The sequence below is a fragment of the Spinacia oleracea genome, chromosome 1 (assembly GCF_020520425.1).
Source record: "Spinacia oleracea cultivar Varoflay chromosome 1, BTI_SOV_V1, whole genome shotgun sequence".
NCBI lineage: Eukaryota > Viridiplantae > Streptophyta > Magnoliopsida > Caryophyllales > Amaranthaceae > Spinacia > Spinacia oleracea.
The window spans coordinates 109,703,873-109,730,185 of NC_079487.1; the positions used below are offsets into that span (position 1 = coordinate 109,703,873).

A 26,313-nucleotide genomic window follows, 5' to 3' on the forward strand; every position below is an offset into this window, starting at 1 on the left:
TTTTTTTTATTGGACGAAAACGTTAGTAATCCTACGTGGCGCTCTAATAATTCAGCAAATATGCCTCCCACGGATTCTATTAAATTGTTATGTTTAAATAAAACTCCTATGTATATACCAACTTTATATACTTCGTATTAGATTAAATTAGTTTTGATTTTGCATTGAATTTCATTTTAGATTTTTTTTATTTTTTTTAAATTATGAGAGTGTTTGTTTGGATGAAATTGTATATGCGTAATATTATTAATTAATTAATTAAAATAACTATGTGGCATTTAATTATTTATCCTGGGACTCGACTTTTTTAATTCAAAAATAATTTTGAAATCTTATTTTTCATTGGCCGAAACCATTAGATTTCCTACATAGCGCTCTAATATTGGATAATGTTTGATTTTAAATTGAATTTTATTTATTTTATTTTAGATTAGTGTTTGATTTTGAATGAATTTTATTTTAGATTTTTTTTTATAATTATTATAGTGTTTGATTTTAGATGGAGTTGTATATATTAGTAATTAATTATTTAAAATATCTATGTGGCACCTAATTAATTATCTACGTGGCAATCGATTTTTTTAATTCAAAAATAAATTAGAAATCTTATTTTTCATTGGCCGAAACCATTAGTAATACTAGATGGGCGCTCTAATATTTCAGCAAATATGCCTCTTTTATATATATATATTAGATTTGTCCTCAATATCCAATATTATGACTTGTTTACTCCGAAAACCGTTAGTTGCGTAAAATGGGTTTACAATTCAATAAACTTGTTATTCCTAAGCACATTTGTACATAACTTTTGAAGTGTCGACTTTTTCTAAGGTCAAATTAGAGTTATCCTTCTACGTAATACTTCCTCCATTCTTTATTAAATGACACAATTTTTTTGTCACGTTTGCCAATGCAATATTTCAACCATTAATACCTTTTATTATCAATGGTTAAAAATTATAAAAGTTTGATATTATAAAACTATAGGATAAAACGATTATAACAAGACCCCACATGACTATATTTTTTTGTTAAATATAAATCACAATTGATGGTCAAAGTATATTATATGAATAGTGCCATAAATACAATTGTGTCATTTAAAAAAGAATGGAGAAAGTATATCTTTATTTAACTGGTCTCTATAAGAAAAAGAAAAAGAAGAAGCTAAGTCTAATTTAGAACCCGATCGACTTTGCCAACAACAAACTTTGTAACTAATTAAAAGAAAAATTATGTTAACTTTTTTAACCCAAAAAGATTTTTTGTTTAACATAATGTACTACTTATTGTCAATGCTAAACATGCCTATGCAAAGACGAAGAAACAAAAAGTACCATAATTTCGAGCTAACAAGTCACATGCCACATTTAACTGGTGTCAATTCACTTATAATTAGGGGGTCAATTCTGACAAACGGATTTGGCCGGATTGGGTTTATCGTTTCAGGTTAAAACACATTTATTTTCCCAACGAGTCGAATCGAATCGGGTTTAAAAATTAACGGGTCTGGCCGGATTGGGATTAAGCATGGATTCATATCTGATCATCTTTTAACGGGTTGTGTTATAGTGGGCTGTAAACGAGGTTAGGCCGTATCGGATCGGGTTTATATCGGTCTGGTTCATCGGATAAAGGTTTGAAATGGGTCGGGTTGAACAGGTGTAGTCGGGTTACATCTGGTTTAGGTTCATATCGGCTCAGGGTCGTCTTATCATTTGGTTATTATCGGTTTTGGTTCATAGTAAGTGGATAAATTAGTAGCGGAATGAAATGGGTAGTGGGTTGTAATTTGGGTCGGATCGATTCGGTTCTAGATTTAAATCATAATATCGGGTTATTATTAAATCACAACTTTAAATACGTTTATAAATTATAATATTGAGGCATTAATTAAGGGACAAGGGCGATAACTAACTTTTAAAATTGTTAAGAATTAATTTAAGATTAGTGGCGGGATCAAACGGGTTTCCTCATGTTGAACAGTTTGGACTGAAATGGATCAGATCATTATCGGGTTTCAGATCCATTATATTCGAGTTAAAACCGATTGGGTTGCTACAGAACGGTTTGTTATCGGGTTTCAAATCTTAATCGGGTTAATATTTTTGGATTGACCGGGTTGAATGTAATCAGACCAAATTGAATTTATAGTTTCAACTTATTTTATGTTCGAGTCGGATTCTAAACGATAGGAAACAACTCAACGGGTTCAACGGTTTGAGTCGATAATTAATACTCCCTCCGTATTTATTTAAGAGATACACTTGACCGGACACGGATATTAAGAAGAAAAATCGAATGAAATAAAATAATAAAGCAATTGGGGTTAGATAGATATTTTAATAATTAAACAAGTGGGGACCATGTCATTTTGGTGGGTGGGAGGTGAGGTGAGTGTATGAAATTATTTGTTTAATAGGATGGTGGGTTATAAGGTAAATTATATTTATTATTTAATTAGATGTTGGGGTTGATAAGTTACTAAAAATGGCAAATGTATCTCTTAAATAAATACGGTCGAAAAAGACAAATGTATCCTTAAATAAATACGGAGAGAGTAGCTCTACTTACAAATTACAACCACAATCCGCAACGAGACACAATCGTCAATGGTCACATGACTCACATATGGTCCATATGGAGCAACCTCCCCCATTACGCTACCTAAGTACATAAAATTTTCAACAATGGTAATAAATCAATACAAATCATTAAAAAAATATTTAATTAATGCTTGCTTAGCTGCACACTTGCACGAAGACACGAGTAACACAAACTCACTATTCACTAATCCTTCTTTCTTCCATTTTATCCATCTTTTTTACATTTTTTTAATTTCTTTAACTCTACCCCTATAAAAGCCTCTGGTCACCGTCACCTTTTTTATCTCTCTTCTTTCTCTCTCCAAAAAAAAAACAAACTCTAATGTGGGTACCATGGGTGAAGAGATCTCCAGCGCACCACCACACCAAATCATCCTCCACCAACACCTTCTCATTCGACGACCACCCTCCGCCGTCACCGATGAACCAACACTCTCCATCGTTAAAAGACATTGAAACGCTATTCAACCACCACCCTCCTCTCACCCCTGTTCACAAACACTCTCTTTCCTCCATCCCTTTCGCCGCCGTGCCCCAAAGCCCGGTCCATCACTCTGTCTCCCTCAAGGACATTCATTCTCTCCTCTCCGACAACCCGGCCCAAACCCAACCCCGAAAGCCCTCCGTCTTCCACCGAGTCAAAACATGGGCCCACCGTCAGTCTCAGCATTCCCAACCACCTCCACCGCCTGACTCCCAAAACAGAGTCGTAGTCTACTTCACCAGCCTCCACGCGGTGAGAAGAACATACGAGGATTGCAGAACCGTCAGATTAATTCTCAAAGGGTATCGGGTAAAAATGGACGAACGTGATTTATCAATGGACAGGAGTTACATCGAGGAGCTACAGAGGATCACACCACCTTCAAATGGGAAAAGATCAAGTGTGCCGCGGGTGTACGTGAACGGGAAATGCTTAGGAGGGGTAGAGGAGATCCGACGGTTGCACGAGAATGGAGAATTGAAGAGGATGATCCAAGGGCTGGGAATGGATGAAGGAGAAGAGGGAATTTGTAGGGTGTGTGGCGGGTACAGGTACGTAGTGTGTGAATGGTGTGATGGAAGTCATCGGAGGTATGTGGAGGGGAAATCTGGGTTTAAGAATTGTAATATGTGTAATGTCAACGGTTTGATTCTTTGTGGGTTTTGTACTTCTGTGGGTTACTGATCGATGTACTTGATTCTGTGTCCCCACTTAAAATGGTAAAAAAACAAAAATGTCTTGGAAAGTAGTGGTAAAAAATAGCAGGTGGTGGTAAAAAGGTAAAAAGATGTGAGTTGTGAGTTGTTCAAGGTAGATGAGATTAATTAGCACTAGCTAGAATAATTTTGAGGTAGTGCTAGGTTGTTTTAGTGATTTAAAAGTTTCATGTTTGGGATAGTGATAGTGACTTAGTGAGACTCCATTTTGTAAGTAACAATTGAGAACATGAAATCAAAAAGTGAAATACAAATCAAACACAAATATTTTCAATGTTTTTCAATATTTGTTGCCTTACTATGGTTATCGAACGTTGGGAATGGCCGGAAGGCGTTAAAGATTATGTGTGTCTAACGTTATTTTTGTTGGTTGTTTGCTTAATTATATGGTGTCGGTTAAATGATTTTTACATAAGTAACGTTGAAAGTAGCGGGTGATGTTGTGACGTGTATAAACAACTCTAGAGTACCTCAGTATCTTGATAATTTTGGTAAGAAATATTCATGAAAGGAAATGTTAGCATGCTTGCCTATTAATAGGATGCTTTCTACTTTTATTTTATTTTGTTTAATACTCCTTCCGTCCCTTAATACTTGCACCGCTTTCCTTTTCGGGTCGTCCCTTAATACTTGCACCGCTTCTATAAATGAAAATCTTTACCAATATTATATTATTTCTCGCACTTACCTACTAACCCACCTATACCCCTACTCCCTACAAAAAATCATTTAAAAATTCACACCCCACACTCACCACTCCCCACCCCTTACGCATTTCCCACTAACTATATTAAAAAAATACACTACTATCAATTAACACCCATTAAATTAATAAGTCAATTCAAATATCTTAAACTCCGCACCGATCAAACCGGTGTGAGTATTAAGGGACGGAGGGAGTACTAAGTATATGAAATTGGGTTCTATAATTATTTGGAGTCCTTTCAAACTAGCTAATGAGTTTTACTAAAAATAGTGTTGAAAGTGGTTGGTGATGTCTCTACTCTCTAGAGACTAGAGTTCCTCACTACCTCAGTATCTTCATAATTTTGGTAAGAAATATTTACGAAAGGAAATGTTATCATATTCATGGTTATTGATGGGATGCTCTCTACTTTTACTTTGTTTAATAAGTGGAGTATTTGAGTTTGGCAAGAATCTGGGGAGTAACAAAATAGTTTCAACTGTGGTACGAAACCTTGAAATTTTGGTCCAATTTTGGCGACGTTGTTGAGTTGACTCGTAACACAATGCCTTGTTTCAAATGTCGAAATAATCAGCGAACTTAACATTATTTTTACATTGAATGAAAAAATTGCATTAATTGTGCTACGGAGGTTAAATCAGGTCATCAGATCAATTATAAATAGTTCAGTTCGATTTCTATTCGGATTGTTTGGGACGGTTTGTATAACTTTGGTTCGGATGAAGTCAGATCATAAGTTGTTTTGGAATGAACTCGGGTTCGGTTGGAACTGGTTTGGGTAAAAAACAATTTTGTACCGGTTTGAGTTTGTTCATATTGAATTTGATACGAATTTTGACCGGTTCACTTCAGGTATGGTTGTATGAGCGAGTCTCGGGTTTTAGACGTTTCTCGGATGTGGGTCAATTACGAATTGAGTTTGCGATCCAAGTTTAAATTGAGCTAAGCTTGTATTCTTGTGTTCTATTAATTGAATCTCTCGAGTTTGAGATAAAATTCAGATCACTTTATTATTTTAAGACTATTTGAATACTATTTGTCTTGAGGTAATAGTATTGGCGTAGATTCTGTCGTTAGGGATGTGAAATGGTGACCCGACCCAAGAAACCAACCGATATCTAAACCGAATACATCCGGGAAATAGGAATCTCAAAATCAATCTGAAGTTGGCAAGAAGACCGATTTAACCCGTGAATCCACGGTCCGAACCTGAACAGCTAATGACCCTAGAAGACTCGTAACCCGATTTGCATTCGGTAAATGTTAGTTGAACCGAACCTGCATCCGATCCGGTAGCAATCTGAAAACTGATTTACCCGATAACAATTATAATCGACCAGACTCGATAAAATCCGATATCTTTTTTTTCCCGACCATGTCAACTCGAATACGAATTCAGCCGAATGATTGTCTATCCGACCTGATTATATCCGAAATAATAATCCGACCTGACTTGACCTGATAACCGAAAGGCACACGAGATAAAATAAACCCAATATAACTTGAACCCGTTTTAATTTACTCATTATCAAGTAAACCTAAGTGAACTACTAATAATGTAAATCCAAATCCATATATATACTTCTATAATAATATGGAGAAGGAGTAATACAAGTCTATAAATTCTTTATTTAGCATGAAGTATTAGAAATAATGAAGTGACCCGAGTTTGTGAAGTATTAGAACTAAAGAAGTGCATCAGAATTGATGGTAAAATCAAGAGTCACTCGATTCATAGAACACGTAAGTACATGTTTAACCCAATCTAAACTTGAACTCCAAACTCGATTCGCAATTGACCTGAATCAGAGGTACATCTGATCCTACATCTGATCCTAACTTGACCCGAGCACGATCCCCCAAGGTATACAAAATTATTTTTGTAAAAATTTTACTTAAAAGCTAGGAACTTACAATTTATGGTAAATGCTAGAAATGATATGTTAAAGTTAGATGTTGAATTTACATGTAACAGGAAATAAAAACCCTATGCGTTTTAATTGATAATTCGAAGGTACAATATATAGGAAATTAAACCCAAAGAAAACAATACATTTTGTATAGCAATGGAAGGGTGAAACCGTAAATGTTCTATTGTTAAGAATAAATAAAACAAAGAAGGAAATGAGGGACATGCACGTATATGTATTATTGGGTGAATAGTAATCCAAATGTTACGGAGTATACTTTATGAGACTTTCGTACATGTCGATTAGATGGGATAGGGGCTTGATAAAACTTGAAGGAAAATTGAGAAGAGAGCTCGATGATGTCCTTCACCAAGAAGAGATGATATGGTTTCAAAAGTCCAGATTAGAAGCAATTGAAGATGGTGACCGAAACACGAGATTTTTCCACCTCTCTACTGTGATGAGAAGGAAGTATAATCGCATCGATATGCTACAAGAACATGATGGCTCGTGGGTGACTAAACCAGACCAGGTTCGAAGCAATTGAAGATGGTGACCGAAACACGAGATTTTTCCACCTCTCTACTGTGATGAGAAGGAAGTATAATCGCATCGATATGCTACAAGAACATGATGGCTCGTGGGTGACTAAACCAGACCAGGTTCGAAGCATGGTGGTTAGTTACTAGAAGGAGTTGTTTACGGAGGACCAACCCAATTCGAATGCTATAAACTTCATGCCGGCCGGTTGCTTCCCAACAATTTCACCTAAGGAATTGACAGCATTAGCTCGCCCCTATGCAAGCTGTGAAGTAGCCAATGCCATAAAGAGTATCGAGCCATTCAAGGCACCAGGCCCGGTCGGCTTCCAACCTCTTTTTTATCAACGGTACATGTATTGGGTAAGCCCGAATGTCACCAAGCTTTTCCTTGATGTTGTGAATGGATGTGAGTTCCCGGATGGCTTAAACAAGGCTTTCCTTGTCCTAATTCCAAAGATCAGCAACCCTAATTTGGTGACTCAATTCAGACCAATCGGCTTATGTAACATCATCTATAAAGCAGTTACCAAGGTACTAGTGAACTGAACCAAGCCCATATTGCCATTCATGATTGCTCCAACACAATGTAGTTTTGTCCCTCGGCGCCAAATTACGGACAACATTATTATTGTACAAGAGATGCTACACACAATGAGGAAAAAACAAGGGAGTTGTGCCTATATGGCCATTAAAATTGATTTTGAAAAAGCATACGACCGGCTGCGATGGAGATTCATTCGAAATTCGTTACTAGAAATGAGGCTCCCTCAAGTTTTGATCGAAGTTATCATGAACTACATAACCTCAACGTCTCTCCAAATTCTTTGGAACTGCGAACCGACGGACAGTTTCAAACCATCCCGGGGAATTCTTCAGGGTGACCCTGATGAGCGACATTTATGTCGCTCTAAACCTTTATTTTCTTATTATTTTCATTTAATTTTCGTTCTTATTTTCCCTTTTAGCTTCATGATTTTGCTCACTTTTTAGTTTTAATTGAATTTGTAGTGTATATTAGTTTAGTTCACTTTTCCTTGGTTTTATTTCGTTTTTGTTTGATTTTTCTAGGATTTGATGGAGTTGAGAATGGAAAGAGCAAGTTGAGCATGAATGCAGGCAGGTGCACCCGCTCCAAACAAAGCAGCGCCCCCACAAAGTGGTGCGCCCGCGCCAAAATGGCCGCGCCCGCACCTGAAGGGAAGCTCCTTTTCAGCAGATTTTCTAGACATTCTGTCTAAGGCGAAAAGTGACGTTTGTGTGAAGGTGCGCCCGCACCCAGGGCTGCGCCCGCACCTTCACCAAATTCGCACAACCAATTTCATGTTGAGCCTCCCTTCGCCTCAAACGCCTCAGAGGCGCGCGCCCGCGCAAAATGTGGTGCGCCCGCACCCAAGTCAGATCTGGTTTTTGCCCATTTTCTCTCACTCATCGGTGCGCCCACACCCAATGCGGGTGCGCCCTTGAAGATCCTCGTTTGTGCGCCTGCACCTCTTTGGCGCGCCCGCACCCTTGTCCGGATTCGAAATATTTACTTTTCTTTTGTTCTTTTTCGGGAAAGGGTATAAATACCCCATCTTCCCCACTTTTAGAATTCATTCATTTATTGCTCTTAGTTTTTAGGGTTTTTAGAGAGATAAACACTTAGATAATCTTATTGCTTTGGTATCCAACTTCAATTTGTAGAATTCTTTGAAGCTTCAAGTAATTTTTTTCCTCTTTTCTCTTGTCCTTTGAATTTCGTTCTTCAACTTGTTTCTCTTTGTTATTTTTGTTGATGTTTTTCATACCCATAATTCCCACTACACGCTTGTTTGATTTTGGTAATTTCTTTGAATTTTGCTCAATTATGGTGGTTCTTTGTTTGAATTTCAAACTTAGCTTGTTGTTCCCTTTTATGGCTTGTGAGTAGTTACTTGCTAGTGTTAGGGGGGAAGCTTGGGAATGAATTAGGGGACTTTAGAAGGGAATTCATGTTGATGTTGTGATTAAATTGTGATTTGATGATAAGGATTTCCATGTCTAGTTAGATTAGTAGTCGCGAATGCTAATTCTATTTAGTTGATTGGAATGCTTCATGTTAGTTTGGCAAGAAATTGTGAATTAGTATGAGCATGTGGATAAACTAGTTCTAATTGTTAGTCACTTAGTCTAGGGGTCATGCGAAAGCTCTCCCTCGGATTAGGCAACTTAATGCATTCTATCCGAGAGGTGGTGAATGCAATATTTCCGGTTTTCCCCTAATTATCATGTCTTTGCAACATCTTAGTGATTGAATCTTTGTCCTCCCCTAATAAGCCCAAGCGGAACCCCAATTCCCCTAGCTCTTTCCCTATTGATCAACTTGTTAATTAGCGTAGAATTGCTAGATAGTATAATCCAATTTACTCTCCTCTTCTAAGCTAGCTTGATTTTGTTAAACTCGTTCTCACCGTTCTCTTGGGACGATCCCGAACTTACCGCTATAATCAATATAGTTGGTTAGTTAGGTGTTTCTATAAATTTTGTTTGATTAGGTGGTTTTCGTATAACGACGCAAAAATCTCTTGTCAGACCCCCTCTCCCCATATATTTATGTGATTTGTATAAACGGGAATATCAGTACTTGGTGGACTTCGAAGAGGGAATATCAGTGAAGGAAATAATGCCCTTGGTCCAAGTATGCATTCAATGTTAAGTCTAATAAATGCGGTTCAGTATTAATTTTAATAATTCAGTGAGATCAAGTGAGCTGAATGCCTAGCTAGAGGCCGCTTCAGTTCAAGTGGAATTAATGATATTAATCCACAGCTTACTCTTGACTGAACCCGTAGGGTCACACAAATAGTACGTAAACGGATCAAGTATTTAATGGCATTAAATACTCTATCTATGAATATTCGGAATCGACGGATCTTGGTTTCAGTGGGAGCTGAGATCGTCACAAGCAAGAAATGAATACTCCGGAAACGATGATATTGCCGGAAACGGAAATATGGATCGTATCGGAAATATAAATATTATCCAAGTCGTAGATGTTGCCAGAAACGGAAACATGGTGCGTATCGGAAAATATTATCGGAAATGGAAATATTGCCGGAATCGGAAATATTGCCGGAAACGGAAATATTGTCAGAATCGGAAATATTATCGGAATCGGAAAATAGTTCCGGAAACGGAAATATTAAATATTTGTTCGAAACGGAAATTAATCTGGAATCGGAAATATTAAATATTGTTCGTATCGGAAATGAATTCCGGAACCAGGAATTTAATCGGAAGCGTATCGTACGAATAAGCATCGGACGAGGCCTGCCGGACGAAGGCCCAGCAAGAAGCCAGGCCATCGCCCAGCAAGCAAAGACGCGCGCCAACGCCCAGCCCAAGGCAGCGCCAGGCCCACCGCAAGGCAGGCCCAGCGCGCCAAGGCAAGGCTGCCCAGCGTGGGCCGAGCGCACGCGTGCGGGCGCCCTCGTGGCTCCGTGCGTGTGTGTGTTCGTGTCCATGCACAATTCCTAAATCTATTAGGATTTGGTGTATGATTAAATTCCTATTCCTATTAGGATTATTTAATTAATTAGAGTCCTTGTAGGATTCTAAGTTTAATTAAATCGTATCCTACTAGGATTCCAATTCCCTTTCCAAACCTCTATAAATAAGGTCCTAGGGTCATAATTTATAAACACGATTGAAGTATTCAAAGGGTAAGTTTTTGAAAGAAAAATCAGCCATACACTTGCAAACACAATAGCCGAAATTCCTAGTAACCTTAAGGGCGATTCTAGTTGGTCTAACTCGAGGCGGATCCGGACGTACTGTGGACTATCTACGGAGGGACGACATTTGGAGTCCTAAAGACTTGTTCTTGTTCGGTTCGGGCGCAGCTAGGGAGGGCACGCTACAAAGTGTATGCTCCTAAATTATGTTAAATGATTATGTGTAAATAATATGTTTCCTGGCATTAAGGTTTTCCGCATGATTTATGTTTTGTCATATGTATCATAACCTAACAATCAGTACTTGGTGGACCGTATAAACGGGAAGTTGCCAGGTTGGAAGGCTAGAATGGTGTCTTTGGCGGGCCGAGCCACCTTGGTCCAATCATCAATAAGCTCCATGGCATACTATGCTATGCAAACCACTAAAATCCCAAGAACTACCTGTGATGAAATCGATAGGGTGTCCAGGAGATTCATGTGGGGAGGTAGTGAAGAGCAACGTGGAGTTCACCTAGTTTCTTGGGACACAGTGACAAAAGATAAGGTTGACGGAGGTTTGGGAATTCGTTCCATGAGGCAAGCCAATGTCGCGTTTCTCACCAAACTTGGATGGAGAGTCTTAGCAGAACCGAATACGCTATGGTCAAGGGTATTGCGGCATAAATACTGTGACGGAAGATGTGACCTTGACATGTTTAAACACAAACAAGGTTCATCTAATGCGTGGCGGGGAATGGTTGACAATATAGATATACTTCGGCAGGGTGTGGGGATCGCTTTAGGTAATGGAGGTAAAACGTTCTTCTGACATCATCGATGGATAGGGAAGAAGCCTCTACTGGAATCAGCAACAAAGGAACCACCTTTAAACCTGCAAGATGTCACAGTTCAAGAAATGTGGGACACGGAACAGGGTTGGAGGTGGGAGGATTTTGCTGAATTTCTACCTCACAAGATACTGTAGGAAATTGATTCCTATGAATTAATAGAAGATGCAGAGGCTATTGATAAAGTGTTCTGGTCTAGAACGAATTCGGGTACCTTTACCATTAAATCGGCGCTGAAGATTATTCGAGGGGAGCTTGATGTGGGAGCTACAGAGCATTGGAATTTTATGTGGAAAATACCTATACCGCAAAGAATTCGATTTTTTTTATGGTTGGTCCTGCATAATAGGATTATGACCAACGCTAATTGATTTATTCGCAAGCTCACAGACGACCCACGCTGCCTTGTGTGTGGTGAGGTCAAGGAGAACATAGACCATGTGCTTCGCCGCTGCCCCATTGCTACACTGGTATGGCGTAAGTTTCCAGGAATTAATGACCATGAAATCTTCAGTGGGTCAGTGAATCAATGGATAATTCGCAACACAAAGCCTGACCCAATGCGAGATGAGAATTGGGTAATTGTCTTCTGTACCACTCTCTAATGGATATGGAAGTGGAGGTGCAGTAGATGCTTTGGGAGACAACCTGAAATCCCAGTTGATCAATTGGGGTTTATTATGGCCAAGGTGGGGCTAATAGTTCAAGCAATGCAAAGGTCTGTAGGGGAAGAAAGGAAAGGCATGCGGCCTGTGCAAAAGATTGGAGTTAGTTGGGTTAAACTAAATACGGATGGAACCTCGAAAGGGTGTCCAGGACAAGCTGGCGCAGGAGGTATTATTCGTGGGAGCTGCGGTAGAAGCATTGGTATGTATGCAACGAATTGTGGTATTGCATCAAGTACTAGGGCTGAATTCTTGGCTGTTTTGAAGGGTTTGGCATTGGCTTGGAACACGGGGCAACGGAAGGTTGTCTTGGAGGTAGACTCAGTGGTAGTAGTGTGTACCCTGCTAGGAGAAGATATACCTAGCTCTCTATATTATCACATCATACGTAGGTGCAAAGAAATGATCTCGAAGCAAGCGTGGGTTGTAGAGGTACAACATTGCTATAGCGAAGCTAACCGGGCTGCCGATTGGTTAGCCAACTATGGTGTGGGCCTTAATCCCAAGCTTGGTATCATGGAAGCGGCTCCCCCGAGTCTTTGAGCCATTTTATTGAAGGATCTAAGTGGAATAACATTGCTGCGAAAAGTTCCCGCAGTTGCAGCATGAAGAACGAAGGGATATGGTGTAGCTTAGGCCTTTTGTTTTGTTTTCTTAGTTTTGATGTTTCTGCTTTTTCTTTTGTTTTCTCTTGGTTTTGCTTTTTGATTAATCTATTGGGCTAAGCCCGTCTTCTTCACCAAAAAAAATATATATATTAACTTTGACTCTCTTTTTACACATACATAAAAAATTAAATATTATCATATAAAAAAATGGTGGATTAGTCTCAATGTCTACTTTTCAAATTATGAAAAAAGTTATTTTACTAATAGATAATTAAAAATATTAACGGTCAAAGTTGTACGTTGATAAATGTGAAAGTCAAAGTGGTGCACACTTTATAAGATAAGCCAAACGTGAAAACACTATTTTCTTTTTGTTAACATTGTTCATGGTTCATTCAAATTTCTTTCTCGTAGGTGGAGGCGTGGAGCTAAAGATGGTTGTGAGTCGAACCTTGTGAGGCCCGACCGACACAGAAAAAGGCCAGCCCGACCCGAGCACCAAGTCAGGGCCAAAACTGAGCCGCATTTTTTTTAAAAAAATACGACAATGCACGAGCACGACACGACTCGACCCAACACGACAAAAATCGCTAAATTTAGTAAAATCAGACTTAGTCACAACGGCTCATGGGCCCAAACCCTCTTTTAAAATTGACCCAGCCCAACCTGATTCAGAGTGGGCCTTGCATGGGCGGGACCCATTATAATATCGTCGCAAAGCCCAACATGGCCCGGACCACAACCATGTTTAGGTGGAGCCGTGGAGCCATTTAAAGTAGTTCCATACAAAAAGACAAATTCGTCACGCGAGTGAGTCAACATAATGAAACCAAACCAAATAATGATGTCTGACTTCTTTTTACCCAGTCTTCATCTCAACGTATCATCCAATTCTGCACATCACTTTCTTCATCCATTCTCATTTCTGATTAATTTCTCTAATTTCTTTGAAATTTTCCAATTAGAAAACTACAAGTGTAACTTCCTTCCACCATTATTCCTTGTTTGTTTATCTCAAATTCAGAAATTCTACCCTCAAGTCAACTCCTCTCTTTCAAAAAGTCTCCCCCCTAGCGCCATTTCCTACCCCCCTCCCATAATCAACTAACATTCTCTCTCCAAATACACCTTTATCAATTATTTTCATCACTCTGCTTTTTTCCTCAGTGACCTTTCATTTTAAGGGTATGCATGTAAGTTACTCGGTACCAAGTCAAAAGTTTGAACCTTTAACAGTTGCCAATTGGGTATTTTTCTGAATTCTTCTTCTTTTTGGAAATTTTGAGATAAAAAGGGTTTCTTGTGGAATTGGAGCTGGTTTTAAAGACTGGGTCAAAACCCAGAATTTTTCTGGGGCAGTTTTTTGTTGAATTTTCGGTGAATATGTTTGGTGTTTAGTGAAAGAGAGATTAAAGAAAATGAATGATTATTGGTGGACCAATGTGTTCTTAACATGGAGTATACTGCTTTTTATTGGGATTTTCCAGCTTAATTCCTTCTTTTGTTGGTCTCTTAATCACGAAGGTATGTAAATCTATCAACCTTTTTAGTTTTGAATGACATTGTTACTGTAAATTCTGGGAATTCAATTACAGTTTTAGACTTATTTAAGTACACAAGTTCTTCTTTTGTTGGTCTCTTAATCATGAAGGTATGTAAATCTATGAGCTATAACAAGAATTAGATTAGATGATGAAGTGATATTCTTTTCTGAAAATGTTGATGATGTTTTTTGGGTGGTAAAAACAGGAATTGCTTTGCTTAAGTTTAGAGAGAAAGTGGTGAATGATCCATATGGAGCATTGACAAGTTGGAAGCAGGAAAATGGAGAAGCAAACCCCTGTTCATGGTTTGGAATTGGTTGTGTTGGTGGCCATGTTGTTTCCCTGTGAGTCCATTCATTATCTCTTTCCCCTCTTCCTTTTGATTTATGATTTTCTTTCTAAATTTCGCGACATGATTTTTAACACTGTTTTGTAAATGATGTTGTTGATATGATTATGGTTTGCTTGTTCTAAGAAAGTTTGTGAAATGTGAGGGGAAAAAAAAAGATGAAAGGTACAATATACTGTAGCATTTTTGAGAAATTGGGTTGATTTCTTGAACATTTTAGGGTTTGTTTTATTCACCCGATTCTCACTTATCTAACTTTTTTTGAACTTAATAGAACTTGTTTTAATTGTAAATTGTACTTGGATATCCCTTAATTTTCCTGAACATATCTTATCCGAACTTATTGTCCCTGAAATGAGTGGAAACGAGGTGAACAAAATAGTTACCTTATGTCTGAAGGTGTGTTCTTTTCCCCCGAATCCCACTTATCCAGACTTATGAACTACAGAGTATTAGCTTATGTGAACTTATCCCTTATACGAAGTATGTTATTGTAGTTGTAAATTGAACATGGAAACCCTATGGCTCTTATACAAACTTAATTGAGCTTATTTTCTTTATATGAACTTCTGAGTTTTTCCTGTAATAAATGAAAATAAGGTGAGGAGCCTCACTTATCATCAAAACTGGCAATGCACTAATCCCTTAGAAAACTAGTGACCTACAATCTGAAATACTCCGTATGTGCATTGGTACGTACAAATTAGTACAGTGGTAGTGATCTGCGTTCCTGTATCCATTCTAAGGACCAAAATTGTACCACAAATTAGGTAACATTGTGTATCATTATATTGTCACTGCTAGTTCATATGTTGATGATTTTTGCTGGGAATTCGTTTTTGTTTTTTTACTTTCCATATGTTGATTATGTCCTAAGCTGCGGTAAAATTTTCAGGAACTTGAAAAATCTTTGTCTTGAAGGAACACTAGCTCCAGAACTTCAGCATCTGTTGTACATAAAGACCATGTAAGAATATATTACACCATATGAAGGCCATTGCACTTCCGAATAAATTCCTTATACTATATGTAATTTTGTTCTCTCTTTTCTTGCATTTATGTCACTCTGAAGTCTTTTGCAGCATATTAAGGAACAATTCGTTTTCTGGATTCATTCCTGGAGAATACAGAAACTTAAATGAATTGGAGTTGCTAGACTTGGGTTACAATAGTTTTTGTGAACCAATTCGACATGACTTTGAACACAACATTCAAATCCTGTAAGTTACTGCAACATTTTGGCATATATATACACATCAGGTGATTTTCTCGTGTCGTTATGTTCCCACCTTTATTTGATCTGCAGTTCATTCGAGAACAATGGACTACCCTGCCACATATCTCCTGATCTAAAAGATACAACACGTCCTGAAGTTGAAGATAATAACCAGTTGAGTGCTTCTGTGGAAGTACCACTCTATCCGAGGTAACGTGGGACATTTTAGGGGACTATAGGGATATCTTAAGTTTTTAATAAGTCATTTACCTACAAGCAAATTCCTCTGGCAATATATCAAAGCCCTTGCATAAAAAGTACCCTTGAATTGAACTGCTTAGCTTAACCATATTCTAGATTAAGGCTCCGTTGGTAGGGTGTAAATCGTTTTCATGGAAAAGATTTTCCCCCTTTCAATCATTTTACGTTGTTTGGTTTGGCAAGATATGAAAAACAATTTTCCATAACTCCCTCAAAGGTGGAAATACCTTTTCCATTTGAAAGGGAGGAAAACCACTTTTCCATCTTTCCTCCTTACCTCCCTCTCCCTTCTTCCCCTCAATCTTCACCACCTTCTCCCAATTTCCTTTAAGGAAACAAACAAAGGAAAACTAGTTTGGAATTGTGTTTTCCCTTGGAAAATGTTTTCCATGGAAAATCATTTTACACTGAAAACGTTTTACACCATACCAAACGGAGCCTAAACAAGTTGAAATAGTGTTTTCTTTGGTGAAGTTCTAATGAGAAAGATGCTGTAAACCTTAGGCACAACGATCATTCGAGGATACTTCAGGATCGACATCAGAGTAGAACTGAAGGCTCTACTAGGCAACCAATTACAACTGACGAGACACATGCAGCTACATCTCCAGATGGACGGGCTTCACCTTTTGAGCCACGTCCGTCACCCCCTGCATCCCCAGAACCTGATTTTTTTGACATTCCAGGACGTAATGTGACGAATGAATCCCAACCACCACCAACACTACCACAGCCTCCCCCTCCTCGATCTTCTCCACGAGCTGCTAGACCAAGGGGAAATCTATTGATAATAGTGGCGGGAACAGTGGGTGGATTCATCGCTTTGATTTTGGTTGGTTTATTACTATTCCTCTTGAGGGGCAACAGGATCAGAAAGGCAACAGGGTTGAGTGGACAACTTAAGAGAGCATTTGTTGCAGGTTTTTAAGTTTTATCTTCTTATTTTATCTGCTTTTTTTATTGACAAGAAGAACGTTCAAAGAATCTTAATTGTGGATAAATTTATGCTAGGTAATGACAGATCAGATGGACTCAACAGTGATAAACCAAGTTTTATTGAAGGTTAGTACTCAGTATTGGAGTTACATTCCATATTTTATATCAACTTTTAGGTTATTTCTTCCTTCAAAAGAACTAATCATGTGGAGGATATTGTTTGCTACTTACTTTCACTAATTTTGCACAAAAGATAAAAGGGGAACAATGCGGGCTTCTTAATCCGTAGTACCTACTAGTCTAGACTAGCTAAGAATAGGGCTACATACATTCAAACTTCTCTGAATCCTTCCAACAACAGGATCTAGACTAAGTACTAGGTAGTTACACTTACTGTTGGTATTCAGCAGCATGTTGAACTGCTAACAATGCTACTGTTTTAGGTTTCTGCATCTGATAAATCCTTCCTCCGTTTCTTTTTATCTGCAACACTTTGTTTTTCATGTTTTCAAATGCATAGCTTGAACAATTAATATCTTTAATTATCAATTAGTAAAAATTAAAAAAAATTGATATTCAAAAAAATTGCATTAAGACGAATCTAACAAGATCCCACATAAATATGTTTTTCCTTAAGTATAGATCATCAAAGATAAACAACATGGAGTATGTTGAATAGTGCAAAAAGCAAAGTGTTGCAAGTAAAAAGAAACGGAGGAAGTACATTACTAGGGTACTATAAGTTATAATTCCTGCCTCTGATGATTAATCGCGAACCATTTCTTCTTCTCTTTCTTTTGTGTTCTTTGAATGCATATTTTTTACATTTACATTTCCATGCCTAAAAGCTTGATCATTAAGAATTTCCATTGCAGGGATGCCAAATCTGAAGAGGTCTGAGCTTGTAACTGCTTGTGAAGATTTCAGCAATGTCATTGGATCGTCATCTATTGGTACCATATACAAGGGAACATTTTCTAATGGAGTTGAAATTGCCGCTATATCTCTTGTTGCAACTTCCGCCAAGGACTGGTCCAGGAATCTGGAAACACAATTCAGGAAGAAGGTAATAGCTTAAAGTGAAAGACTTATAAACATTTATCTTGAAATGAAATGCTGCTGAATTGATGTTGTTCCCTTTTTTCCCCTAATCCAGATCGAGACTTTATCAAAGGTGAACCACAAAAATTTTGTTAACATTTTAGGTTATTGTGAGGAAGAGGAGCCATTCACTAGAATGATGGTATTTGAATATGCTCCAAATGGCTCACTCTTCGAGCATTTGCATGGTGAGTATATAATAGTCATCCCCTTTTATTCATGTACTTAAACAGTTAAACCTACCTGATAGAGTATAAAACTAATCTTGGGGCTTCAACCGTCAGCTTAAGCTTTTGGTTGAGTTGGTCCTTTGACATTGTAAGAAACATCACAGATTGACTGAAGGACATAACGAGGATGTTGAATAAATGTTACCCTAAAGAGACCACTCAGACCAGGCATTTATTTAAAACATTTATTTGATAAACAGTCCATGCTAGATTAGCAACTGATTCAGGTGTAAATTAACATGAAACGGACAATTCTTGGACCTAATAAGTTCAGATAGGATTATGTATTTATGCTGCTAATCCAAACATTGCTTCTTTTTTTTTTTTTTTTTTTCTGTTACTTGTATGGCATAAAAAGTTAAAGAAGTACAAACCTCTGGATTCATAACATATATAAAAACAAGTACCATTTAGGCTCTGTTTGTTTTGACTGAAAAATACCTTTCCGGAAAATGATTTTTCCATTTTCTTTTGTTTGTTTTGTTAAGGATGGAAAACAATTTTCCCAAAGGTGGAAAATAACTTTATCTAGAGGAAAACCAACTTTCCTTTGGAAAAGAAGGAATGCCACATTTTCCACTCTAATCCCTTACATTTCTTTTGCTCTCCTCTCATTTCCCCTTCTGTGTTCTTTTTCTTTATAATTTTTCTTGTAAGGAAACAAACAAAGGAAAACTACTTTCCGTTAATATTTTCCCTTGAAAATTGTTCTCCATGGATTTTCCTTTGAAAATGTTTTCCGTTCTGTTTAAAACAAACAGAGCCTTAGAAAGAGGGGAAACCGAGAGAGAGATTATTCATGTTAAACTATGTGGAATACGGATTAAAGAACTTGGTAGAATTACGATCATGCATGTAATATTTCTGTTTCCTGAATGATTTTATGATCCTGTGGGTTTCTTTTTTTGCAGTAAGGGAAGCTGAGCATTTAGATTGGAGAATGCGATTGAGGGTTATAATGGGAATGGCATACTGCCTTGAGCACATGCACCAACTAACACCACCAGTAACTCATCCAAACCTAAACTCATCAGCTGTAAACCTCTCTGAAGATTATGCTGCAAAAATTTCAGATTTCTGTTTCTGGAACGAAGTGGCTGCTCCACGAGTGCAGCCTTTAGCCATTGGCATGAGCGGCTTAAGTATAACATCAGTTAGCCCCGAGAGTAATGTCTACAGCTTCGGCTTATTGCTTCTAGAGATAATGACTGGCCGAATTCCTCTTTCTTTAGAGAACAACTCAATTGACAATTGGGTATCAGAGTATATGAGTGGGGAGCAACCACTGCAAGAAATGGTTGACCCTATGTTAAGGAGTTTCAAAGCCGAACAGCTTGATCAGATTAGCGAGGTTACAAGAAAATGCCTTCATTCTGAACAACATAGACCGACAATGATAGAAGTTACTGCAAGATTGAAGGAAATAACAGGTGTTATTCAAGATAAAGCTGTACCGCGATTCTCTTCCCTTTGGTGGACGGAGCTTGATACTCGTTCTGTAAATGGAACCTAGAAAGTTATATTTATAGTTCAGTGTTTTCGAGTGTTTTTGCTGGTTGTATGTATGTATCCCGAAGTATACAGCAGTCATGTGTTTTTATCACTTGCTTGTTATGTATAGTTTGTGAGCGTAATGTCTATGAAGTACACTTGATGGTTCCATTTTGCCTTAATTATCAGAACTCAGAAGTTCTATCTTTTTTCAAACAAAAATGTCTCTGTGATTGTTGTCTGAATTTGGGTCTCCAAATTCTGATTTAAGCTCTGTTGTGTTAGACTTATTTCAGACAAAAAAAGTTTGGATAAGTTCATTTAAGTTCAGAAAAATTCAGATAATACAAGTTCAGATAATACAAGTCCAGAAAAACCATTTTTTCAGACATTTTCACACACAAATAAGTTGAATAGAACAGAGCCCCGGGAAAATTCTTGTATCAGACGGTGAACCTTTCCACAGATTTGTTAGCAAAGATCAAGTGCCATCGCCGAAACTCTGTATTATTCATAGAGATACAGAGCACCTATTTGAAATGTCTTGTATTCAGATAAATTTTGGGGTTGACTTTCAAGGGAAAGATTCCATAACTTAGTACATTGTCTCATTTTTTTTTTTTGGTGCAAATGAGCCACAAGGGCGGGGATGAGAATCGATCCCAGGATCACCTGGAACCGGGATGAAAGCTCTAACCAACTGAGCTATCCATCACTCTCTAGTACGTTGTCTCATACTTCCTTTAGAAACTTACATGGAACCTAGAGTGGAAAACAGGCCCTTTAGTTCGGCTTCGGTTTGTATCAATTTGGATCGAGTCAATTTAGGCAATAAGTCATACATTTAATATAGGGGTTTACTTAATATAAAAAATTAATCAGTATTAGTCATATTTATATTAGAGTATTATATGATAGTTCGGGTTAGGTAATTGGGTACATGTACATGTCATTTTACTAGGTCTAATTAAACCCAGACATTCTACAACAGCAGAATTCAAGAAATCACTGATTAATCCCAAAAACTAATGAAATTACCTGATACTAAAGTTAAGAGAATGTTTCTATGAGTATTATAAAAATATTAATCAAATTCCATATTATGGACCTCACGTCAACTACCACTCCTTTGTTTTTTGTTGACCTTCTCCTTCTTCCTGCAGGCTGCAGTAGTTGCCTGCATGTCTGAAGTCAATTTTCTGAATTTAAAATCACAGTAAACACTGAACCTTAATTAGTAGCACCCACGTACGTTGAACCATTATTCACATCATCAACATATGCCATTACTTATAAATACCCTCCATTAATCCCTTTACTCCTAAAACAAAAACATAACCCAATTTCCTCAAAACCCTGAAAACAAAAAAACAGAAGAAAAAAAATGGCAAGAACCCTGAATTTGTTTCTGTTATCAGTTCTGTTCCTAGGTTTGCCATTCCCTTACGCAAGCGCGAATGCATATGAAACGCAAAAGAGTTCGTACCCAAAACCATACGCACCACAAAAGATGGAAACAGATGTGGTTGTAGAAGGGATGGTCTACTGTCAGAGCTGCAAGTACTCAGGATCATGGTCTTTCGAAGAAGCTAAGCCCATTGATGGTGCTATAATCAGTGTTATTTGCAGGAATCACAGGGACAAAGTAAGCTACTACAAGGCCTTCACTACCTCTAAAGAAGGCTACTTCTATGCTCAACTTACTGGATTTTCAATGAAGAATCCAATTCTGGATCATCCCCTTCAGGCTTGTGTAGTGAAGCTGGTTTCTTCCCCTATTGACAGCTGTGATGTCTTCACTAACATCAACTATGGTGTCAATGGAGCTCATCTTCGGTTTGAGAAGAAGAAGATTATGACAAAGAATTACAAAGCTGCCATCTATGCTGCTGGCCCCTTGGCTTTCCGCCCTGAAGATTGTACTCCTGACCAATACTGATTTTTTTCGAAACACCTCTATACTTAATTTTTGTGTATTTCTTCTGTGATTTTTGTAGGTTCTTGTCTAAATATGAGAGCCATTTGACTGTTCTTGAATCAAGTTATTAAGTATTAACATTTCTCTTTGCCTTCATAAATTTCTGATGATCCAAAAAAACCAATTAATATTTGTTTATAAAACAAAGTAATGAACAAAAGAGTAGAATAGAATATCAATCCATTGATTTCAAATTTGACCGTTTGAGGAAGGCGGCACCAGAGGGTGTCCAATACAACAACAAAATATTAACCCCTAAAATGAAGCATGCCTAAAAATCCAGAGGCATTTTGAAGAGGTTATTTATATCATCCATAGCTTCTCTTGTAAAGATCGTTGGTTCATGTTGTAAATCGTGGTTATTTTTGCTTGAAAACTTTTGTGGAGGTAGTTGTGGACCTTCCGAAGTATTAAATTCATCATCTGCAAGTATTGAAAACCCACCAAAATCATTTTTACCTGAGGCAGCTGTTGCTTGTGCCTGTCTTTTCCTTCTGGTGGTCCTGACAAAATCTATTGGCTTCCCAAACATGCCATTGATATCTTCCATAGCTTCTTTAAGGTTAACGGTTGGTTCCACCAACCCGTGGTGGCAGATATTTTCCACCTCTGGATCATCTAGAATAGCTGAACCAACAAATCTATGAACAACTGTGTCCTCCCTAAATTTGGTTCTGGTTTTTCTAGATGATTTCTCCACTTTCATCTCATTGGAAGACCCTGATAGGTGATCTCGAGGCCTTAAAAACACAAATGCATCGACTCTTGAAGAAGATGATGGGGAACCATCTGTTAATGTTTGAGACTCACTTGGTTCCGAATCATTGTTTGACTCATCATCAACAAATATCTTGAATGGTTCTTGGGGAGGCTGCTCTGTTTTATTTTGTGGCACTTGAAAATTTTCCTTGTCGTTTTGATTACTTGATCTAACTACATTATCTTGATTATCATCATCAATAAACACCTCAAGTACAGTGCTTCTGCTTTGATCTACCTTGGGTTTCTCTCTATGTGTTCTTCGAACAGCATTTGCAGTCTCAATAGGTTCTTTAAACATGCTATTTATTGCATTCATGGCCTCTTTCATGTTTATGGTAGGTTCTACGAGGCCATGATGACAGGCATCTTCTGTTTCAGATCTTCCAACAATTGCAGAATCCACGAACTTGGTCACAACAGAATCATCTCTGTATAACTTGCTTTCAGCACCTTTCTTTACCATATTTTGTGGACAATCGGTTAATATGCTCCTAGAATTGACAGGCTGTTTCTTAAAGGAAGATTTCTTGATCAAGGGTACTTCAGAATTTCCATTAACCTTGCATAAATTTTCTTTATTCTCCCCAGAGCTGCAAGTTGGGCCAGTAGTGAAAGAAATTGACAAAGGTCTCTTAGTTCTCCTCTCCCCACACTGTATCAAATAGTGAGTAAAACAGTAAAGGACTTTGGTTCCTTAAGTGTAGAACTGTTAAAAGTTTAAGAATAGAGTTGGAGAAGTAACCTGAAGTCTCTTATTCATGTGCCGTTTCATCCGTTGTATAAACTGTTCATATGATTTCTCCAATTCACCAAAAGGTTCTGCAAGGCTTCACAGAAGTTCAGAGAACGTAAGTAAATATAACTCTGTTGCACAAAAAAACCGTCATACTCAAACATCATATGAACAAATGATCCCATGTTTTATGCCTAACATAGACCATGTAATTTCATACATAACCCTCTAACAATACCCAGAATATACAAGCACACCAATAAGCTGAGAATACATGGATACTGAAGAATCTTAGATTATAAGCTCCACAGATATCGAAACCAGTGACTGAGAAATTATTAGCAAATACTCTTTTATCTCAGTTGATTTCTTCAGTCTCGTATTGAGATTCAAAATCAGCTATTACGTGAAGTGTAAATATCCCAAGGCATGGGACTATGGGAGACCGTATTCAGTCAATAAACATGTCACTTATCTGTTGTAGTAAATTGAACGGAACAATAATTTGTGTGTTACCTAGAATTCACCATGACGGTCTTATTATTTTGTTTCAAATAGGCACAGATTTCTTTGAAAGAACCATCCCAAGGCATGGGACTATGGGAGACCGTATTCAGTCAATAAACATGTCACTTATCTGTTGTAGTAAATTGAACGGAACAATAATTTGTGTGTTACCTAGAATTCACCATGACGGTCTTATTATTTTGTTTCAAATAGGCACAGATTTCTTTGAAAGAACCATCCGACTATCAAGTATATAATGAATAAGCTAATTGCAAATATGATCAAACATCTCTAAATCAAACACAAGACTTTTACTTTGAGACAGAAGACAGTATTCCTTTCTATATAGTTCCATTAGATTGGGCGTAAAATGGTTTCCTACACATTTTGATTAGCAGAATGATATAAGATACTAAAGGGGTCGGAACAAATCTTCCCATAACTTCAAATTTTAGAAGCCTAGTTTGTTCTTTTCTCAAAACAAAGGATTTGCTTCAGATAAGTTCAGCTTAGGGCTCATACATTCTGACACATTCAGTTTGGGAAACCAAGTTCAGAAAAGTTTAACTCGAGGTGGACAAGTCAACTTTTTAGTTTCAGATCTAACAAGTCCAATAAGTTCTATGAAAGGGTACTAAATTACTCCAATAAGCTCAAACATAATCAGTAGCCCAAAAAAACTCAAAAAAGTGCTGATTTTCCTCTCATTCATATCCAAACTCCAACCTAAATGTGTCCAATAAGTTCTTAGGATCTGTTATTCTGAAAACAAATAAGCTCGAAATCGGAACAGTTCAGGAAACTAACCATATTTCTTCTTCCATGAGTAAAAAGCCAACAATAAAATCTCCAATTTTTCCACCCCACTAAGGCATTAACTATTAATAACCACAAATTAGCAACAAATACCCTCTAGGGTTTCAACCAAAACCACATTTTCAACAGCAAAGAAAACCCAAATTGTTGAAGTAAACCACAAGCTAACATTACACAGCTACAATCTCTATATACAATACTTTTCCCCTTAAATAATTGCAATTGAAGTCTTGAAATTGGACAAAGAAATTCACTGCAACTTACTTTTGAACCCCCAAAAGATACATTTTTTCAGCATCATCAAATTTTTTAATCTTCTCATAATAAAGCGCATACGCCTGATAAAATAGACACCGCTTCTTCCCAATCTTCTTCGTCTCCATAGTCCGCAACAACGCTTTCGGATCATCTACATAATCCATCTACACCCCACAATTCAAACCCTAAATCAATAAAAACAAAAATTCACAAATTCATGAAATCAAAAAAATCAAGAAAGATAGAAAAATAATCACCAATTGCAACCAAATGCGGAGGTATCGGAGGTCATTGCGGTAGCGGCGATCGGAATCGAAAGTCTTGGCGCATTTCTGAAGGAATCGAGGGAGCTTCTCTTTGAGGAGGTGGTGTGGTAAAGTTTCTTTCATTTTTCGAACTCCGCTGCAATTGATTTCACGAAAGTGTGACAGAGTTAGTGAACATTATGGAGAAAGAAAAGAGAGAGGAGAGAGAAAGAGAGAGAGGGAATTACCTGAGCCATGGAAAAAGAGGGTCGTTGCCGGAGTAAGATTTGATTTCGGAGATTAGAGATGTGAAGAGATCGTTGTGATTTGTGCTCGCCATTTTTGTGAAATTGCAGAGCTTGTGGAGGGGGGAGGGGGGGAAGTGAGTGACGAAGAAGAGGAAAGTGAAAATTTAAATTTTGATGAGCGGCGCCTAGCCGTTGAGTGCTTTTGTGGCCATCGGGATAGCTTAAATACGGAGCATTGAGACCCGACAAAATTGTTAGCTTGACGTTATCACCTTCGAGGAAGTATAATTCAATATGTGATATGTATTTTAAGACAAATGATAAATGATTAAATAGGTTAAAGATAAATGTTAAAGGACAAAATTAATACATATCACCCTACTAAATGATAAAATAGGTTAGAGACAAATGCTAAAGGACAAAATCAATATTTTTTTAAAATAACATCCGTTTTTAAAAATGACATCGGATTTTAAAAAATGGCATCTGTTTTTGAAAAATGGCATTTGTTATTTGAAAAATGGCACTTGTTTTAATATTTGTTTTATCCTATTTTGTCGTTTAGTGGGGTGATATGTATCTTAAAATACATATCAGATATTGGCCTCTCCGCCCTCTATAAACTTGTATCCCACGCCGGTTGGCATTGTTTCATTGATTTTCACGACGTATACATGCTCTCTCAACTTTTAAATTAGTTTGTACTCGTGTTAATGTACGAGATTTCTATAAAATTAGAAAGCTAATGACAAAAAAACAATAATTTTTATTTTCATAAATCATTCATATTAGGGAGCGTTTGGTTGGGGGTTTTCAGGAAAGGAAATGATGGGTTTCATTCCATTTGTTGTTGTTTGTTTGGTGATTTTTGTCATTTCC

At 37.5% G+C, this 26,313-nt stretch overlaps 4 protein-coding genes across 4 annotated transcripts; 3 read left to right on the plus strand and 1 right to left on the minus strand.

Annotated features, from left to right (window-relative positions):
• Positions 1 to 2,928: 2,928 nt before the first annotated feature.
• On the plus strand, positions 2,929 to 3,774 carry LOC130465606 (uncharacterized protein At5g39865-like). The gene has a single exon (XM_056834435.1). It carries the CDS (start codon positions 2,929 to 2,931, stop codon positions 3,772 to 3,774), a length of 846 nt encoding a protein of 281 aa, XP_056690413.1.
• Positions 3,775 to 13,583: 9,809 nt separating this feature from the next.
• Positions 13,584 to 20,056, plus strand: LOC110781873 (probable inactive receptor-like protein kinase At3g56050). The gene is made up of 10 exons (XM_021985925.2): positions 13,584 to 14,283; positions 14,509 to 14,647; positions 15,548 to 15,619; positions 15,735 to 15,872; positions 15,959 to 16,078; positions 16,634 to 17,049; positions 17,141 to 17,191; positions 17,941 to 18,131; positions 18,222 to 18,354; positions 19,308 to 20,056. Exons 1-10 carry the CDS (start codon positions 14,178 to 14,180, stop codon positions 19,907 to 19,909), a joined length of 1,968 nt encoding a protein of 655 aa, XP_021841617.1. The 5' UTR covers positions 13,584 to 14,177; the 3' UTR covers positions 19,910 to 20,056.
• Positions 20,057 to 21,271: 1,215 nt separating this feature from the next.
• Positions 21,272 to 21,948, plus strand: LOC110781875 (non-classical arabinogalactan protein 30). Its single transcript, XM_021985927.2, has one exon. It carries the CDS (start codon positions 21,272 to 21,274, stop codon positions 21,824 to 21,826), a length of 555 nt encoding a protein of 184 aa, XP_021841619.1. The 3' UTR covers positions 21,827 to 21,948.
• Positions 21,949 to 22,028: 80 nt separating this feature from the next.
• Positions 22,029 to 25,623, minus strand: LOC110781874 (uncharacterized). Its single transcript, XM_021985926.2, has 5 exons — positions 25,435 to 25,623; positions 25,199 to 25,343; positions 24,948 to 25,105; positions 23,370 to 23,454; positions 22,029 to 23,279 (listed from the first exon to the last, which is right to left on the minus strand). The coding sequence occupies exons 1-5, from the start codon at positions 25,524 to 25,526 to the stop codon at positions 22,137 to 22,139; spliced, it is 1,623 nt and encodes a 540-aa protein (XP_021841618.1). The 5' UTR covers positions 25,527 to 25,623; the 3' UTR covers positions 22,029 to 22,136.
• Between the last annotated feature and the right edge of the window lie 690 nt (positions 25,624 to 26,313).